Here is an 18,683-nt window from a genome sequence, read left to right on the forward strand (position 1 = left end):
CTCGATCAAATCTCCTCTCAATCTTCTCCTCCAGGGAGAACAGTGCCAACCTCTCCAACCTATCTACATAATTGAAGTTCTTCATCCCTGAAATTATTCTCATGGAACTGTTCTGCACCCTCGCTAATACCTTCATATCCTTACTAAGGTGCGGGACCCACGACATCATAGTACCTGAGGACTGCTCTCCCCATTTTGAGAGAAAGCTAACTGGTGGTTATTTAACATGAGAGCCATCACACCTCAGGCGAGGGGCAAGGTTGAGAAAGCAGGGCTTCATGGGTAACCTCGGCTGATACAGAATTGAACCCACGATGTTGGCATCGTTCCGCATCAGGAAGCAGCCATCCAGCCAACCGAGCTAACTGACTCCCTTCTGGATGCAATACTCCATTTGAGGCCAAACCAGTGTTTTAAAAGGATTCATCATAATTTCCTTGTGTCGGTACTCTATGCACCTATTAATAAAACCTAGGATTGTGTATGTTTTTTAACAGCACTCTCAGCCGACCCTGACACCTTCAATAATTTTGTCACAGATACCCCTTCTGCACGCCATTTAATGTTACTCTTTATTTGCCTTCACACTTCTCCATTCCTTCAGTCTTTCCATTCCTCTAACCTGTTTATCACCTTTTGATGCTCCAGATTTTCATCCTTATAGTTCACAATAGTTCCACATTTCGAGCCATCTGCAAATTTGGAAATTGTGCTCTGCACATCAAAAATCTAGATCATTGATTTTTATCAAGAAGAAGAGAAACCATAACACTGACCCTGGGGAATCCAAAGTCAACCTTTCCCCAATCAGAAAAAGAACCATTCACCACTACTTTCAGTTACCTGTCACTCACCAACTTCATTTCCATGTTGTTATTGTCATTTTTAATCCATGAGCTCTAACTTTACTCGCAAATCTGTTGTACGGCTCTATATCAAAGACTTTTGTAAGTCCATGCACGCCACATCAACTTCATGAACATCACCTACCTCATCAAAAACATCAAGCATATTAGTTACACACAATTTGTGCTTAACACATCTCGGCTGGCTTTCCATTGTGTTATGGGCCAGGGTTTAGAGAACCCTAAAGTGTAGCATGGAGTTCACCTGACCCACAACTTTTACTAGATTGTGGTATGGGGAGCACACAGCCCACTCTACAGGTGTGGTACAGCAGTGATGAAATTGAGTTCTTTCTGTCCAGTCTGGTCTCAATCAAAAGGCTGAGTTCGGATTTGTAGATATTGTTTTATTTTATTTCAAATAGCTTGCAAGCCAGAGTCACTCTGATAACAGCAGGGCCAACACTGTTCCTGAGATCCCCAGAGCGAGTGAACAAAGGAAGCACAGCATATGGTTTCATACATATGGGTTCAGCCTCAAATTTCACATACCCACGACCAAATAAGGTAACGGTGACAAATACAAGATTCTTATAGGCCCTTTTCCCACATTCCTTGCCTTGGGCCTCTTTCTCCCAGCAGCCTTTGCAGTATCCTTTGTGCAAAGAACTGGTCAAATAGTTTCCCATCCCCCTCTCGCCATGCTTTGTCCAATCTCTTTGTTCACTTCCTGCAACCCAAATTAATGTCCATATTGCACCATTCTAACTGGTCATCCCAGTCGAATGCTCTTTTCTTTAGTTCAATTCTTCAGCAGAAATGGAAAAGTATTTTTTAAGGCAAAACAATGTTTATTCTATGAACTCAAGTTAACCTTTTTAAAACATACAGTGAACATTTTAGCAACCATTAATTCAAATACAACCCCCAAAGACTACAACACTAAGTAAACCTTTAAGCTTTCCTTTTTAACATCCATACAACTTAAAAACAAAACCTTTATCAGAAGTACATCAGGTTAAAGTCACTACTGAAAACATTTATAATTCTGAATTCACCAAATGCTCAAGAGATAGTCTTTTGATGGCAGAGAGAACAGCAGTACACCTGCTTGGTCTGGCTTCAGCTCCAACACTGAAAACAAAACTAAAACACACCCTGCACCCTGCTCAAAAACAAAAACATTTATAATTCTGAATTCACCCAATGATCAAGAGATAGTCTTTTGATGGCAGAGAGAACAGCAGTACACCTGCTTGGTCTGGTTTCAGCTCCAACATTGAAAACAAAACTAAAACACGCCCTGCAGCCTGCTCAAAAACGAAAGTAAAAAGCTGACAGTCAGCCCAGCTCCACTCACTCTCTGACATCACTGCAGTAGTAAACACTCATTTCTTAAAGGTACTCTCACTACAGATATTTATGTACACACCCATTTATAAACACCCATTTTTTAAAGGTACTCTCACATGACACCTCCCCCCCCAGAAAAAACCCCATAAACTTCAAGATGGTTTCATTTTTCACCTTTTCACTATCCTTTAAGACATGCACACAGTAAATATACTTTTTCGTTTCAAAAAACAACACACGCAAACAGGTATAATAATATGGCCCATTTTATTTTTTCGTTTTTCTTCCTCCAACTGAAATCCTTCCCAATTGACAGTCTCTTTCAACAAGAAGGTTTCTACATGATCCGTCCACTTCTCTACGCCTCAGCATTTCTCTTTAAAGTCAGATACTTTAGTTCAATCTGATCACAGAGTCCCTTGCAATTCTCCAACACAGGAGCATTGGTTATCACAGATTTCAGGCCGCCAAATGCCCGTTGAAAGTCTGCTGTTCACTGAAATTTTCGACGTGTCTTCAGCAAGTCCATCAGTGGAGCAACCACGCTACAAAATTTTTTCACAAATGTTAATTCAAATCCACTCATGCCAAGAAATCGCATTATTTCCCTTCGTCTTGAGGGTATTGGAAACTCCTCAAGGAAAGTGACTTCCTCAAGGAAAGTGACCAGATTGTCGATGTATACCGCACAATTGGGTAATCCTGAAACAACTTTGTTAGTTAACCGTTGAAATGTGGCTGGTGCGTTTTTCATGCCAATGGCATAACTTTGAATTGGTATATACCATCTGGAGTCACAAAAGCTGAAATCCCCTCGCCCTTTCGGATAAAGGTACCTGCCAGTAACCTTTAAGTAAATCCAGTTTGGAAATAAAAGCTGATTGTCCCACTTTCTCAATGCAAACCTCCAAACGTGGGATAGGATAAGAGTCCATTCTTGTAACTGCAATAACCTTTCTATAGTCCACACACAACCATTGGGTACCGTCTGGTTTTGGTACAATCACGATGGGTGAGCTCCATTGGCCGCAACTCACTTCAATTATGCCATTTTTAAGCACACTCTCAAACTCTTTGTTAACCTGTGCCAATTTTAAAGGGTTAAGTCTGTATGGATGTTGTTTAATTGAAACAGCATTTCCCACATCTACATCATGTATAGCCATTTTAGTACTTCCCAATTTATCTCCACAAATATGCCCATGTGATATCAATACACTTTCAGATCAGTCCGTTTTTCCTCTAGAAGGTAACTCAACAATTTATCCCAATTTTTAAGGACATCCTTGTTTTCCAATTTAATTTGAGGTATGTCAAATCCGCAGTCATCTGGATTTGGTTCGTCACTTTGAGTTAGAATCATTAAAACCTTCTCCTTTTTCTCTCCTTCCCTTTCAAAGTACCTTTTAAGCATATTCACATGACACATTCGGTGAGTTTTCCTTCTATCTGGTGTTTTTACCACATAATTCACCTCACTTAATTTCCTTTCAATCTGATAAGGTCCACAAAACCTAGCTTTTAAAGGTTCACCTTCCACTGGTAACAATACTAAAACTTTATCTCCACTGGCAAAACTACGTAGTTTGGATTTCTTGTCCGCTACCCATTTCATCACATTTTGTGCAACTTTTACATGTTGTCTAGCCAATTCACCTGCTCTGTTTAATCATCCCCTAAAATTTGACACGTAATCCAATAATGTAATTTCCGATTTCTCACTCACCAATTTTTCCTTAATCAATTTAAGTGGTCCTCTTACCTCATGACCAAAGATTAGTTCAAAAGGAACAAATTTGATTGATTCATTAGGTGCATCCCTAATTGCAAACAGTACGAATGGAATTCCTTTATCCCAATCCTCTGGATAACCTTGACAATAAGCCCTCAACATTGTTTTTAATGTCTGATGCCACCTTTCTAACGCTCCCTGCGATTCTGGATGGTACGCAGTTGATTTAAATTGTTTTATTCCTAAGCTATCCATAACTTCTTTGAATAACCTGGCGGTAAAATTTGATCCTTGATCCGATTGTATTTCTGTGGGTAGTCCATATCTAGTAAAGAATTTAAGTAACTCCTTCTCAATCTTTTTATCTGTAACATTACGTACTGTAATGGCCTCTGGAAACCTAGTAGACACATCCATTATAGTCAAAAGATATTGATTCCAACTTTTTGGTTTAGGAAGCGGTCGTACGCAATCAATTAGGACCCTTGTAAAAGATTCCTCAAATGCTGGAATGGGTATCAAGGGCACTGGTTTTATCACTGCTTGAGGTTTCCCTATCACTTGACATGTATGACATGATTGACAAAATTTAACTACATCTTTATGTAGTCCAGGCCAATAAAGATGATTCTGGATTTTAGCTTGAGTTTTCCTTATTCCCAAATGACCTCCCACTGGTACCTCATGTGCAACTCGCAACACCTCCTTTCTATACCTTACCGACAATACTACTTGATGAACCACTTTTCATCTGCCTGCATATGTAAAGGTCTCCAGTTTCTCATCAAGACATCACTTTTACGGTAATAACCCTCTGGTATACACTCAGATCTCTCTTATGTGTATGCTTTCTGATACATCCGGTTTATTTCTATATCTATTTGTTGTAACTCCTCCAATTTTCCTGAACTAAATATATCCGCCTCATCCTCCACCTGTTCTTGTTCTTTTTCAACCACCTGATCAAAAATCGTTTCTGATAATTGCACTTCAACTTCCATCTTCACTCTTTGATTTCTCCTCTTGTCTTGACCTGTGACTTTGCGACCTTGTTACTACACAATCCGGAAAAATCCCAGGATATTCGTCCTTCAACACTTCAGTTGTCTGATTTTCCACTGGCTTATCAACCACAGTAGGCATCACTCCCACCTGCGATCCAGCTATATCATTACCCAAGATAAACTGTATTCCTGGACAAGATAGTTTCTCTATTACTCCTACTACCACTTCACCACTCTTCACTGGACTTTCCAACCTTACCTTATATAATTGAACACTACTCCTCTCACCCTGAATTCCACATATTACCACCTTTTCTGGCAACATTCTTCCCAAACTACATAACTCCTCATCTCTTACCATTAAAGATTGATTAGCTCCCATATCTCTTAAAATTGTGACTTCTTTACCTGCTCCCCCTGATACACATGAGTAAACTTTACCCACACAAGTAAATTCTTTAAAAAGATCTGGCACCTTCTTATCAATCATCTCTTGATCAGACTGTACAATCTTTTGCACCTCCTTCGCTTCTCTTGGGCTTTCCTTTACCACTTTAACAAACCCCACCGTCTTATCCTGTTTTGCCAGTGCTTTTCTTCAACCACCAACACTGTGACTTTACATGGCCTAGTTTATTACAGTGAAACATTTGAAACTTTTCATTTCTTTTCCACCCTCCTAGATTTAAAAAAAAATCTGAGGTACACTCTCATTATCTCCCATCAGATCACCTTTATCTTTACCACTTGAGTATTTCTCATGTTCCCAGGTTCTATCCCTCACAGGCTGAAACTGATGTCGGAAACCAAGCTTTCATTTATGAACTAATTCATAATCATCTGCCATTTCTGCTGCTAATCTCACAGTTTTAACCCTCTGCTCTTCCACATGAGTTCTCACTACATCAGGAATTGAATTTTTCAACTCCTCCAAAATTATAATTTCTGAGAGCTTCATACATTTGGTCTATTTTCAAAGCCCTTATCCACCTATCAAAATTACTCCGTTTGAGCCTTTCAAACTCCATGTATGTTTGACCAAATTCTTTCCCTAAATGTCTAAACCTTTATCTGTAGGCTTCAGGCACTAGTTCATAAGCACCTAAGATGGATTTTTCATCTCCTCATACGACTCAAATACTTCCTCTGATAGTGATGCATTCACTTCACTAGCCCTACCTACCAGTTTTGTTTGAATCAGTAATACCCACATCTCCTGTGGCCATTTCATTTGTTTAGCTATCTTCTCAAATGAAATGAAAAAGGCTTCTACCTCCTTCTCATCAAACCTTGGCAATGCTTGGACATATTTAAATAGATCCCCACCAAGCCTTTGACTATGACGCTCTTTATCACTATCCTCATCACTATCATCCAACTGTACATTTTCCTTTATGCCTGCCAATTTTAACTGACTGTCATGTTTCATGGCCATTTTCTGAAGTTCAAACTCTCTCTCTTTATCTTTTTCCCTTATCTGTATCTCCCTTTCTCTTTCTTTTTGTTCTGCTCGGGCTATTAATTCTTTCTCATGTTCCATTTGTTTAATTTACAACTGAATTTTTGCTATTTCCAATGAGTCAAACTGTATCTCAGGTAACTTTAAATGCTTAGCCACTGCCATAATGACCTCACCTTTTCACATTTTGTCAGGTAAAGTTAACTGCAATGTTTTTGCCAAACCTAACAGTCTGCTTTTAGTCTCTGTCCATAAGGTACTGCGTGTGACCGTCTCCACCCCCAAAGCTTCAGAGCCTCTGAAAGAGCCATTGTCCACAACACACTCCCTACTAAAACTAAAATATCACACCTGAAAAGCACCCACAATATGCTCACCCCTCACTGTCTTTAAGTTCACTTAGCCAATCCAATAGATAGACATTTATCCCCCTCGAGCCCCCAATTATGGGCCAGGATTTACAGAACCCCAAAGTGTATCATGGAGTTCACCTGACCCGCAACTTTTAATAGATTGTGGTATGGGAGCACACACCCACTCTACAGGTGTGGTACAGTAGAAATGGAAAAGTATTTTTTAAAGCAAAACAATGTTTAGTCTATGAACTCAAGTTAACCTTTTTAAAACATACAGTGAACATCTTAGCAACCATTAATTCAAATACAACCCCCAAAGACTACAACACTAAGTAAACCTTTAAGCTTTCCTTTTTAACATCCATACAACTTAAAAACAAAACCTTTATCAGAAGCACATCAGGTTAAAGTCACTACTGAAAACATTTATATTTCTGAATTCACCAAATGGTCAATAGATTGTCTTTTGATGGCAGAGAGAACAGCAGTACACCTGCTTGGTCTGGCTTCAGCTCCAACACTGAAAACGAAACTAAAACACACCCTGCACCCTGCTCAAAAACAAAAATAAAAAGCTGACAGGCAGCCCAGCTCCACCCACTCTCTGTCATCACTGCAGTAATAAACACCCATTTCTTAAAGGTACTCTCACTACAGATATTTATATACACACCCATTTATAAACACCCATTTCTTAAAGGTACTCTCATATGACAATTGTTAATCTGAATTCTCCGCCTCCGACATTAAACTTACTGGCCTGTAGTTGCTGGGCTTATCCTTACACCTTATTTTTAACAACAGTGTAACATTTATAATTCTCCAGTCCTTTGACATCATAGCTTTATCTAAGATGGATTGGAAAATTATGGCAATGCCTCCACAATTTCCACTCTTGGTTCCTTCAGTGTCCGAGAATGCATCTCATCTGGTCCTGGTGACTTATTAACTCTAAGTGCAACCAGCCTTACAAACTCTTAAGCCAAATAAGTATCTCAACTACCTCCTCTTGGGTGACATCTTTGGTAAAGATAAATGAAAAGTACTGAATTAGTACCTCAGCCATGTCCCCCTGCCTCCATCCGTAAATCTCCTTTTCGGTTCACAAAAAGTCCAATCCTCTTTTTACCCACCGATATATCTATAGAAGACTCTTATATTAACTTTTATGTTAGCTTCCAGTTTCTTCCTATACTCTCTCTTAGTTTTCTTATTGTTATTTCAATTCCCTTCTGAACTTTCTATATTCAACCTAGTTCTCAGTGTATTACCCACCTGAAATCTGTCAAATGCACCCATTGTTTGCTTCATCTTACTCTCTACCTTTTTTCTTTATTTATTCATGGAATGTGGGTATTATTGGCTGGGCCTGCATTTGTTGCCCATCCCTAATTTCCCTTGAACTTAATGGCTTGCTAGGCCATTTGTGAGGTCATTTAAGAGTCAACCACATTGCTGTGGGTCTGGAGTCACATGGAGGCCAGACCAGGTAAGGATGGGAGATTGCTCTGGATTGCTTTTTGTCCTTTTCCATAACCAACCTAAATCTTATGGTACAACGATCAATTCGCAATAAATGTTCTCCTCCTGACACTGAGCTCATTTCCAAAAATCAGGGCCAGCAATACCTTCTTTCTTTTTGGACTGACAACATGCTGATGCAGAAAATTCTCCTAACACACTTTAGGAATTCTTGCCCCTCCCTGCCCTTTATTAATATTGTGGTCTGTATTATAATAATTAAAGCCCCCGTTATACTGATTCTATAATTCTTGACGTCCTTCATAATTTCCTTGCTAATTTGTTCCTCTGCATCATTCCCACTCGTTGCTGACTTATAGAATACACTAAGCAATGTAATCGTACCTTTATTGTTTCTTAGCTCAAACCAAACAAATTTGTCCTTGACCCCTCTGGGACATCCTCGCTTTCCAGCACCATAATCAGTACTGCCACAATCCTCCGTTGAACAATTTCACTGAAAGCCTTATATCCAGGAATATTTAATTCCCAATCCTGCCCTTTTTTGAGTCTATTATAGCCTTCTCCTCTTTCAGTTACAATGCATAAGGGGGTGTTGGCCACAATTGTCTTCCATTGGATTGGTCTCTGTTATAGCGGCAACATCATGGTCTGGATTCTTCCACCCTGCCCGTCGCAAGAACGCTATGGGCAAGACGCTGACAATAGAAACATCCATTGGCCTCGGCTGGAGAATCCCGCCCATATTTCCACATGGTCATCTAAGCGTGCAGCTCATGAACCATATTTACCACACTCCACACATTCACATACGTGCACAGTTACCCAAATTTATTACTTTCACTCTCATTATAACCCCACCTAACACCCTACCATTTCCTACTCAAGTGCTGTCAGTCTCTCCCAATTCTCTGTGCACCATGGTGTTCCTCTCTAATATTACCTCGGGATTCCCACACCAATGACAAGTTAGTTTAAGCCCTCTCCATCTGTTTGCACGAGGTGCTTTTACAGCATGCGGCCGGTACGCCTCTGACAAAATCACACCACTGTGACAAAATATCTCTTGATTGCCTGCTTAATCACCTTAATTGTCTGTTTGTCGCTTCCTAGAGGGAGGGAATCACACCCAAGAAACTGCCTCCAGAAAAATCATGCAGACGTGGTAACAGTTGGCTAGCCAGTATGACATCCGCTTGCATGAAATTTTCAGCATGACTGTCTTCAAACCTGCGTCCTTGGGCACATTCAGCCCATTGTCTTCAAGTTAATTGACCATGAGGTGGTATCACAGATGAACCTAGACCATAAAACTTTAAGACATAGGAGCAGAAGTAGGCCATTCAGCCCATCAAGTCAGCTCCGCAATTCAATGTGATCATGATGTGGAAATGCCGGGGTTGGACTGGGGTGAGCACAGTAAGAAGTCTTACAACACCAGGTTTGTTTCGAATCACTATCTTTAGGAGCACAGTTCCTTCCTCAGGTGAATGAAGAGGTGGGTTCCAGAAACATATATATAGACCCAACTCTTCATTCACTTGAGGAAGGAGCTGTGCTCCGAAAGCTAGTGATTCAAAACAAACCTGTTGGACTTTAACCTGGTGTTGTAAGACTGCTTACTGTGCAATGAGATCATGACTGATCTGATATAATAATCCTTAACACCACTTTCCCGCCTAATCCCCATAACCTTTGATTCCGTTACTGACTAAAAACCTGCCTATCTCAGCTTTGAATATACAAAATGACCCAACCTGTATATCCCTCTGTGATAGAATTCCACCGATTCACTACCCTTTGAGAGAAGAAATTCCTCCTCATCTCCATCTTAAATGGGCGACCCCTTATTCTGAGATTATGCCCTCTGATCCCAGACTCTCCCACAAGGGGAAACAACCTCTCAGCATCTATCCTGTCAAAGCCCCCTGAGATTCCTATATGTCTCAATAAGGTCGCCTCATATTCTTCTAAACTCCAATGAGTGTAGTCTTAACTTACTCAAATTCTCCTCATAAGAAAATCCTTCCATACCTGGGATCAACCTAATGAACCTTCCCTGGAGTGCCTCCAATGCCAATATATCTCTCCTTAGATAAGGGGACAAAAGCTGTTCACAGTATTCCAGGTGTAGTCTAACTAGTGCCTTGTATAGTTTTTGCAAGACTTCCCTATTTTTATACTCCATTCCTTTTATAAAGGCCAATTTTCCATTTGCCCTATTATTGGCATGCTAGCTTTTTTTTAATTTAGAGTACCCAATTCATTTATTTTCCAATTCAGGGGCTATTTAGTGTGGCCAATTCACCTACCCTGGGTGGTGGGGGTGAGACCCACGCAGACACGGGGAGAATGTGCAAACTCCACACGGCCTGTGACCCGGGGCTGGGATCGGACCAGGGTCCTCAGCGCTGTGAGGCAGCAGTGCTAACCACTTTGCCACCATGCTGCCCTTGCTAGCTTTTTGTGATTTATGCACGAGGACCCCCAAATTCCTCTGTGCACAGTTTTGTGCAGTCTTTCTCCATTAAATAATATTCAACTCCTTTCTTCTTCCTACCAAAATGCATTAGTTTAAGTTTTCCTATATTATATTCTATCTGCCAAGTTTCTGCCAACTCACTTTCCCTGTCAATAACTCTCTGTAGAACTCTTTCTCCAAACCACTTGCCTTCCCATTTAATTTTGTGTCATCCACAAAATTTGCAATAGTAATTAGCTTCCCCGGTCCAAATCATATAATTTATAATGTAAATAATTGTGGCTCCATCACTGATCTCTGTGGCACTCCACTAGTTACAAGTTGCCATTGTGAAAATGCCCCTCTTATCCCAACTCTCTGGCGTCTATTAGTTCTCCAATCCTCTATCAATGCTAATATATAACCCCCAACTCCATCTTATCAAGAAGCCTTTTGTGCGGTACCTTATTGCGTGCTTTGTGGAAATCAAATAATATTACATCTACTGGTTCCCCTTTATCTATCCTGCTATTACTACCTCAAATAATTCTAATACATTTGTCAGGCATAATTTCCCCTTCATGAAGCCATCAAGCTGCTTGATTTTATTATGTATTTCTATTATGCTATTTTCTTATGCTACTTTTATCGTTTATAATGGACTCATGATAGATGTTAAACTAACTGGTCTATAGTTATCTGTTTCTTGTCTCCCTCCCTTTTTGAATTGTCAGTTTTCCAATCCTCTGGGACTTTTTCCAGAATTTAAGTATTCTTGGAAAACAACAACCAGTGCATGCACTATATCTGTAGCAACTTCCTTTAATATCTTAGGATGTCACCCATCAGGTCCATTAGTTTCCCTGATACTTTTTCTCCAGTGATCATTAGTGTATCTATTTCCTCCCCCAAACCCCTTTTGCCCCTTGAGTATTTAGTATTTTTGGAATACTCTTAGTGTCTTTTACCGTGAAGACAAACATAAAGTATTTATTTAACTCTTCTGCCATTTCCTGGTTTTCCATTATTATTTCCCCAGTCTCATCCTCTCAGGTGCCTACATTCACTTTGACGTCTCTCTTCCTTTTTGTATACAGTTCTTACTGTCTGCTTTTATAATACTTGCTCATTTATCCTCACAGTTTGTCTTCTCCCACATTATTGCTTTTTGGTCAACTTTTGTTGGTTTTAAAACTTCCTAGACATCTGGCTGACCACTAATCTTTGCCATATTGTATGTTTTTTCTTGCAGTTTAATACTATCCTGAACATCCTTGGTTAACAATAGTTGATTTATCCCCTTCCTAGAATCCTTCTCCCTCATTGAGATATATCTTTGTTGTGAGTCAAGAACTATTTTCAGAAATGCCTGCCATTGTTGATCAACCGTCTTTTCTGCTAAACTCCTTTCCCAGTCCACTCCAGCCAACTCTGCCCTCATTCCTTTGTGATTACTTTTATTTAAGTTTGGCACAGTTGTTTCTGACCGAAGTTTCTCACTCTCAAACTAAATGCTTTAAATTTTAACCATGTTATGGTCATAGTTACCCAGCTTTTCATTTACTCTGAGATTGTTCATTAAACCTGCCTCATTACACATTACCAGATCCAAAACAGCCTGATCCCTGGTTACATCCACAACATATTGGGCGGGATTTACTGACCATCCTGTCGCATGTTTTCCGGCAGTGGAGGCTGCCCGCCAGCGGGATCTACCGGTCCCGCCGTTGTCAACAGGATTTCCCGTTGACTGCATCCCTCGTTACCGGAAAACCCATGCGCCGGTGTGGGACTGGAAATTCCCGCTGGCGTGGCCAGCCGGTAAATCCTGCCCATTGTTCTCGGAAACTGTCCCAAATACACACTATGAATTCTTCCTCATGGCTACCTCTGCCAAGTATTTTCACAATCCACATGAAGGTTAAAATCACCCATGATTAAAGTATTGTGTTTTTTTATATTCCCTCATAATTTATTCTCCGTCCTACAGTATAGCTACTGTAAGGGGCCCTATAGACTACTCCCATCGGTGTCTTAGAATCATAGAATTTACAGTGCAGAAGGAGGTCATTTGGCCCATCGGGTCTGTGCCGGCCCTTGGAAAGAGCACTAACCATGCCTCCACCTTATCCCCGTCTTCTTCCCCTTGTTATTTTTTACCTCCACGCATATGGATTCTACATCTTATGATACAAGATAATTTCTTGCAATCGTACGTATTCCATCTCGTACCAAGAAAGCTACCCCACCATCCTTTCCTTCCTGCTTGTCCTTATGAGAAAGTCGCATACCGCTGAATATCTAGTTCCCAGTTTTGATCTCCTCTCTGTAAAGGCTATATGATCATACCCAATAACTTCAAGTTGTGCCTTCAATTCATTTATTTTGTGCCGAATTCTACATGTATTTAAGTAAAGAACCATTAATTTTGCCTTGTTACCATTTTTTCCCCCTTTGACTTTTTATTGTTTTTTAATGTGTGTACATTCTGTCTCTTCCTGTCACACTCTAGGTATTATTACCTAAATATCTGTCTTGTAATGTTGCCATATCCCTTTGCTTTATAAGCCTGCATATTCCCTCTCCATAAACACCTCCCCTCTATTTAGTCTAAAGCCCTTCTACTTACCGAGCTATGCAAGTTCCTCTCCAGCCCAGAACAGATGTCCTGAACCCTGGCACTGAGCAGACAACACGGCCATCTGAACTCTGGTTCTTTGCTGCAAAGAACAGTGTCAATCCCCCTAATTATACTATTCCTTACAGCCACTACACTCTTGTGTGCTCCCCTCACTTGAAAGGATTCCTGTACCATGGCAAGTCAGCTCATCCACCCTGCAGCCCCCACTCTCATGCAAACAAGTTGAGAGAAACTCAAACCTGGGCAATTACCCCACTTGAAATCACCTCACTCAAAGATCAAACATAGACATTTACTGACATATGTGCATTTATCTACTGAGTTATTATCAGAGCTTAAAATACATTTTAGTGCACTCTTTGGACTGTATTTAATGCAGGTGATGGGATCTCACTTGCTAGCTGGAGAGCCCGCAGGTGCCCTGCATCACCTTCTTTGGGGAAGGTGCGCTGAATTAAATTTCTCTCAGGCACTTAATGAAATGAAATGAATGAAAATCGCTTATTGTCACAAGTAGGCTTCAAATGAAGTTACTGTGAAAAGCCCCTAGTGCCACATTCCAGCACCTGTTCGGGGAGGCTGGTACGGGAATTGAACCGTGCTGCTGGCCTGCCTTGGTCTGCTTTAAAAGCCAGCTCTTTAGCCCTGTGCTAAACCAGCCCCTAAGTGACCGGGGTAGGCCTTTCCTGGTGTCAAGGACCTGGGGCTGAAATCCTGTCTCTCCTCCCCATCAGCCTTTGAATTGGCATCAGTCTGAGGTTGGCAGATGTCCATGTCAGCAGCGCCAGCAGGGAGTGGCCTAGGGTCTCTCGTGGTTGTTGGCGGGGTGTATGCATAAGTCCTATTAGGCCCCCTTCATCTCCTTCTTGATGTTGGATCCTTTGATCAGCCATTGAGCTATCCCAGCCCAACAACCCCCTCCCCAGGGAGTCGGCAAATAAATATGACACAGTTTGTTTTTCAGGCTTCTTGCATGGCGACACTGGTTGACAAGAGGCAGTGGTGTTAGGCCCTTAAGTAGGCATTAATTGATCACTAAAGGGTCTCAATTGGCAGCATTGCAGGAAGGCCTCCGCCTGATTAAGTGCCTCCCACTTCCAAACTCACCTCAGGGGAGGGCATTAAATTCCACCCGTTAATTCAATTAGGTTGCACTATTAAAAATGCATACTTGTGGTAATTCATGATTGCTTTGTCATAACTCTGGAACATTGAAAATTTTACATTACTGTGTGATGCTTTTCTTTCAAATGATTCATAAATGCTTTAAAATGTACATTGTACTTCTGAGTCATTCCTCTTTCCACCTCTTTTTTTAAGGAAAACAGTGATGGGCTCAAAATTTGTACGGATTGAAATTAACACAAAATGGTAACATTGTTCCTACCTATGGAGTCGGGCATCTGTTGCAGCATATTGGATGAAAGCAGGAGGTCCTCCAGGCCCTCGCATCCAGAAATATCTGACTCAATGGTTTCTATTCTATTCTTTGACATATCCAAATATGTCAGATGTTTCAACTTTGCTAGAGGCTGAGAAAATGAAAAAAAAAAGGTAAATATGTTTCATATTCATTTTAAAGTCATTTTTCATATTTCCTCCCCTCTTTCTTACCCTTACCGTGAAGGCCACAAAATTGCTAGATTCTAACATTTGGTACTTCAACCAATGTCAGTGTGCGAGTGTGGACAATAGACAGTAAGTGTGAAAATTCTACACTTGACCCCACTCATGCATGTCCAAGACATGCCTGTGTAGTGATGAGCAGCAGCAGCTCTGGTGAGTTATTTGTGCTCCTAGCTCAATGGCGCTGAGGCTATTTGTAGAATCCTTGCTGTTCTTCTGCTTTACTTTAGCTTATCAGAAACTCTGCTGCTTGTTTCCTATCTGACATCAAATTCCACTCACATATCGTCCCTGTTCTTGCTGATCGCTCATTTTAAAACATCTCCTCCCTCATTCAGGATACAGGAACTAATTGTACTGTTCTTTGGGCTGTGCTGATGGAATTAGCAAAACTGTTGCCAATCTGGTATCATTTTTGGGATCTACTGAATTGATTGTTCGATGATTGTGCTTTCCCTAGCCCACAGCTAATTGTATATTAATTGGGGGTGGGGGTTGGGAGGTGGTTGTGCTCAGGGCTAGGGCATTGATAGGGCCTACCTGTGCTATAAGATGAAAAGTGTGGTTGTTGGCGTATGATGTGTTATGCCAGATGCAATGATGCATTTTCACAGACTTCATTTGTGAACACAAAAAAGATTTATTAAGAATTGTTCAGCAGCCTCATAGCTGCCTAGCTCCCTCCATGTCTCCTGCCTCAGAGAATCCCTGGCTGATTGCCCACTCTGAGTCCTAATTGGTTCCCCCAAGCTAGGTGACCCTTACTCTGCTGTGTTGCTCTTAAATGGACAATCAGCACAAATCATCACAATGCCTCTCTAAATAAAAGCTTGGACAAGTATAGAGGCTTGGTTCCAGTGTTCAATCCTTCAGTGCCTGGCTATCTGAGTTTGACCCTCTCGGCCAAATTATTTTCAAGATTCCCTCTATCTTAGCCCTCAATCTGCATCTTTCTCTAGTTTCTTTCCTATCTCCCCTCCTTTCTGAGTTCATCATATCCATAAGACCCAAATTCTGCTCCTTCAATTGTATTCCCACCAATTTTTGACCAGCCACCTTCCCTTCCTGGCTTCCATCTTAGCTGTTCTCTCTCCTCAGCTACTGTCCCCCTCTCTTTCAAATCTGCTGGCATCACTCCTTTGCTAAATAAAAACCCTTGGCACCTCTGAACATGCAAACTATCGCTCCATCTTCTACCTCTCTGTTCTCCAAATTAAGCCCTTGAAAGTGTTGTTGTCTCCCAAATCGATGCCTGTCCTTCCTGGATCACACTGTTTGAATCCTTCTGATCAGGTGTTCCCTCCTGCCACAGTACTGAAACAGCTCTTATCAAAGTCACAAATGACATGAGAAAGGTAAACTATCGCTCCTCATCTTTCTCGACCTGTCTGCAGCCTTTGGCACTGTAATAACTTTGCCGAAGCCTGTCTTGTAGAAACAAATTCCTTTATTGCAGTAATGAAAAAGGCTGCTGCCGCAGCCTACAGCACACACATCCAAGCCTGGGGACCAATGGAGATGTCAGTCTGGGTTGGAACAGCAGGTTTTAAGCTCCTACCATACATTTCCTATTGGGTGAGCTGCCGCCCACTTAATGGGGGAATTCATATTCCACAGTACCTATGGGAGATCTACTGATGATCCGCCATGTCCTTTGTGGCCACCATAACATCCCACCCCTCTTAAGCCTTTTTCTCCCTTATTCCAGGGCGAGGAGGTCTCTTTGCAATCTGTCGACGGTGGAACTGGATCAGGAGGAGTGAACCAAATTGGAGATCTTCGCTTCCGGAGAGAGCATTGAAGAATTACCGACACAGATTCCTCCTCGGTGTCTGCTAGTCAGAATACTTGCTTCCTCTGTTTCCATCTTGGAACCTGAGACCTCCTTATCAGGGGGACAGACACAGAGTTCTCTTTGGGATGTTGCCCTGCACTAGCAGAGGCCACCCCTGTGGCTGGTAGTGAGACTTGTACAGGGGTGGACTCCCTAATCATGAGGTGATTAAGGAGCTTCCTCAAGACCTTATCTTGGACCTTCACTTTGTAGGCCACTGGTCCTGTTTTCCCCAAAATGACACCAGGGAGCCAGCTGAAGCCATCTCCGAAGTCCGTACATAGACCAGATCACCCGTCTTGAACATTCTTTTGAAACTCGCCGAGTTATAATTTCATTTCTGCCTCTCTTGTTGGGACTCCACCCTCCCTGCCAGATTTGGGAATAGTACGATTCGTCTATTATGAAGCTGCCATTCCATTAATAGTTCCGCTGGGGCGACACCTGTTGTAGTATGAGGAGTGGTCATCAAATGGCCTGGGAGAATGGGCATTGCAGTCCTTTAAAATCAGCATAAAAAAGCAATGGGCAGCATTCTTAAAGACCAAATTTGCACAGTTTTTATTTGACCACCAAGCTCTCCTTCCTTTTAAAAAAAATAAATTTAGAGTACCCAATTCACTTTTCCCAATTAAGGGGCAATTTAGCGTGCCCAATGCACCTACCCTCCACATCTTTTGGGTCGTGTGGGTGAAACCCACGCAAACACGGGGAGAATGTGCAAACTCCACAGACAGTGACCCAGAGCCGGGATCAAACCTGGCGCCGTGAGGCAGGAGTGCTAACCACTGCGCCACCGTACTGCCCTCAAGCCCTCCTTCTCGATTTGAGAATACCCCCGCTCAGCATCCAAGCCAGTTTCTCTAATTTGGTCGACAGTTCAGTGACAGGTTCCCCGGGGATTCTCCCTGCCATATTAAAGCAGTACCACTGGAGGATGATAGAGAGCTTTGGTTCAGAGTGATTTTGCATTAGGTCTACAAGCTTGTTAAAAGTTTTCAAGTTGGGGCATCTGGGTAGGTCAGGCTTTTTATCATGCTAAATGACAGCATGCTGTCAGCAGGATCACTTTCTGCATCTCATCTCCCACAATGTTATTACCCTGGAAGATGTAATGTATGCGCTCCGTATATTGGGCCCAGTCTTCTCCGTTAAAGTTATAGGGTTCGAGTTTACTGAAAGAGGCATTTTGTTTCATACTGGAGAAGCTGCTCCTTTCTGATTCTGAAGGTTGCTTGGAAAAACTTGTTTTTACTTCTCGTCGCCAATGTAATAACCTCGCCAAGGCCAGTCTTCCAATAACAAACCTCTTTATTACAGTGATGAAAAAGGCCATGGCCACGGCTTACAATACACTCATCCAAGCCTGCAGACCTACGGAGATGCCAGTCTGGGTTGGAGCAGTGGTCTCTGGTTTTGGGGGTGGTGGGAGTGGGGGGAAAGGTCTGGTGGGGTTCGGCAGGTCTTGCATTGTGGGGGGGACGGTGGCCCTGGATGGACTTTGGGGGAAACCTCCTGACAGAGATTCCCCCTTGGCCCACAGCAAGGTCCAACTCATCAGTGCATTGTTCTTTTGCACCTGGAATTTGGCTCAAATCCACTTTAGTTTCATGAGCTGAAAATCTCCCCGCTTTCTGCTTGCGGTAATTGATCAAGACCGAAATTGATTTTCGCCCACATGATTCACAGCCCAGAGGACCGGAGAATCACACAGACCCGTTAAGCGGCACAGGGTGCAAACCTGAATCCCCCGGGAGCATCGGAAATGGATCGGTGCTGTTTTCCTTCACAACGTTGGATTCTCCGCCTCATCGGTAACTCCGCTACTGGCAGCGCGAGGCAGAGAATTTTGTCCTTCAAAGCAAAATTCAATATCATTTGATCGAATGG

At 41.9% G+C, this 18,683-nt stretch overlaps 1 protein-coding gene across 10 annotated transcripts in view; it reads right to left on the bottom strand.

Annotated features, from left to right (window-relative positions):
• Nucleotides 1–18,683, bottom strand: part of lrrc7 (leucine rich repeat containing 7) — an 895,132-nt gene that overhangs the window by 277,473 nt on the left and 598,976 nt on the right. For all 10 annotated transcript variants that reach the window (XM_072511053.1, XM_072511057.1, XM_072511054.1 and 7 more), the window contains one exon: nucleotides 14,721–14,865. In XM_072511053.1, coding sequence (XP_072367154.1) covers nucleotides 14,721–14,865 — 145 coding nt within the window. The remainder of the gene's footprint in view (nucleotides 1–14,720; nucleotides 14,866–18,683) is intronic.

The sequence above is a fragment of the Scyliorhinus torazame genome, chromosome 7 (genome assembly GCF_047496885.1).
Source record: "Scyliorhinus torazame isolate Kashiwa2021f chromosome 7, sScyTor2.1, whole genome shotgun sequence".
In the NCBI taxonomy this organism is placed as follows: Eukaryota; Metazoa; Chordata; class Chondrichthyes; order Carcharhiniformes; family Scyliorhinidae; genus Scyliorhinus; species Scyliorhinus torazame.